The 2,126-nt window shown below is 44.0% G+C and overlaps 1 protein-coding gene across 1 annotated transcript; it reads right to left on the bottom strand.

Annotated features, from left to right (window-relative positions):
• Positions 1-253: 253 nt before the first annotated feature.
• On the bottom strand, positions 254-1,498 carry LOC138053854 (uncharacterized). Its single transcript, XM_068900397.1, has 2 exons — positions 1,396-1,498; positions 254-603 (listed from the first exon to the last, which is right to left on the bottom strand). Exons 1-2 carry the CDS (start codon positions 1,496-1,498, stop codon positions 254-256), a joined length of 453 nt encoding a protein of 150 aa, XP_068756498.1.
• Positions 1,499-2,126: the final 628 nt, after the last annotated feature.

The raw sequence follows: 2,126 nt of genomic DNA, 5'->3' as shown, positions 1-2,126 counted from the left end.
GATGGGGGCGTCCTGTTCGTTGTGTACCTTCGGCCAACTCTCCATACCAAATGTCTTTGGGGATTCGCCCCAGGTCCATTCTCTTCATGTGGCCAAGCCAAGCCAACGCAGACGCCGAACATGCTGGGGATGCCTGCACAATCAAGAACCTCAGTGTTTGTCACTTGATGTTCAGTTTGCGTCTGAGGCAGTGGAGGTGGAAGCTTTTCAGTCACTTCTCCTATCTGGCATATGTCATCCAAGCTTCACTACCTTACAGGAGGGTGCCAAGGACACACGCCTTGTACACTTTCAGTTTTGTCTTCTCAGTCAGGCGGCTATTGGTCCAGACTCTCTTCTTGAGCTTAGCCAAAGTGGCTGAGGCTTTGGCAATGTGAGAGTTGAGCTCTGCATCCAGTGACAGGGTGTTGGACATTGTGGAGCCCAGGTAGGTAAAGCTCTCTACAACCTCCAGGTGGTGCCCATCAATGGATATTGACAGTCGGTCGTTGGTGTCTTGATCCATGACGTTGGTCTTTTTCAGGCTGATGTTCAGTCCAAATTGCTTACAGGCATGGGAGAAGCGGTTCATGAGGCTTTGAAGTTCAGCCTCACCATGTGTTGCTAGATCAGCATCAGCAAAAAACAGTTCGCGGATGAGGACTTTCTGTACTTTTGTCTTAGCTCGGAGTTGTGCGAGGTTGAAGAGGTTATAATTAATAATAATAATAATAATTACAATAATAATAGTTTTATTAATATCTATTGCGCAATTATCAATATTAATTTTCAATTGCGCATTACAATATGATCTTAATACAAATGTAAATGTAAATTTAAATATACAAATACAAGTAAAAAGTATAAGATATATATATATATATAGCAGTTTAAATGGGCTTCCTGAGCCAATGAAGGTGCCAGGCCACCAGGAGGATCTCAAAGAGATACGCAGTCCAAACCACGGCATGTAAAAATTGTATAAAAGTTAAAAGAGGCCAGTGGACGGACAACTTCTGATGACTTAAAAAGTAAAAAGATTTAATGCAGTGTAAAACGTTTCGGTTGTATGACCTTCATCAGTTACAGTGAAGAATGATTAAAAAATTCCTTTTTATATGTTTACAGTGTTAGTTGCTTTCTTCAAATATAAGGCACGCGGCCGCATTTTGTACCCGCTGCAACTTATGTAGGTGGCAGTTAGGCACACCATACAATAGACTGTTACAATAATCAATTCTGCTAGATACAAAAGCATGAATCAGGGTTTCCATGTTTCCAAGATATTTTCTAATTCTACGAATGTTATATAAATGAAAAAATGCCTCGGAACTCTGTGCTCTACCATAGACAGATTCGAATCTAACCACACTCCGACATTTTTGACTGGTGAGTGCGGGACTATATCTGCATTACCAACTTTCACATGATCTACATTGACTTTAGTGAGCTGCTGCCTCGTTCCAATCAACAGAAACTCAGTTTTAGTCTCATTCACCAAGAGTCGATTTTCGTGCATCTAGTTCCTTCTCACTCTAAATCTCCATAGCAGCGATAGCATCAGACTGACCATTCTCATCTGCTGGGCTGAAAGATACATAGAGCTGATTGTCATCCGCGTAGCAGTGGACTGTAGGCAAGAGGTGTTGGACAATACTCAGCAGAGAACTGGTGTAGATTGAGAACAGCAAAGGTGCAAGGCAGGAGCCTTGCGGTACACCACAGTCCAGATTAAACCTCTCGGAAGTACATCCACGAACAGATATACATTGGCCATGCCCCGACAGATACGACCTGTACCACTCAATAACCGTTCCCCCAATGCCAAGGCTGCCAAGGGCCCTCAGGTTACCATCTTTGCGTGTGTGAAGGTAGACGCCCTCTGTACAATCTTTGAAAGCATACTTCAGTAGCATGGAGAAGAAGATGCCAAACAAGGTTGGCTCAAGCAAGCAGCGTTGCTTAACTCCGCTGCTGACTGGGAAGGGCGCGGAGGTTCCTCCATTGAAGCACACAGTGCTGTGCATGCCCTTGTGGAAAGATGTTGTCTTGCCTAGCAGTCTTGGGGGGTTGGCATCCTATTTTCCGCAGGAGTTCGAAGAGGCCATATCTGCTCACGAGGTCAAATGCCTTCATTAGGTCAATGA

The sequence above is a fragment of the Montipora capricornis genome, chromosome 6 (assembly GCF_036669925.1).
Source record: "Montipora capricornis isolate CH-2021 chromosome 6, ASM3666992v2, whole genome shotgun sequence".
NCBI lineage: Eukaryota > Metazoa > Cnidaria > Anthozoa > Scleractinia > Acroporidae > Montipora > Montipora capricornis.
This window is presented reverse-complemented; position numbering and strand designations above follow the sequence as displayed.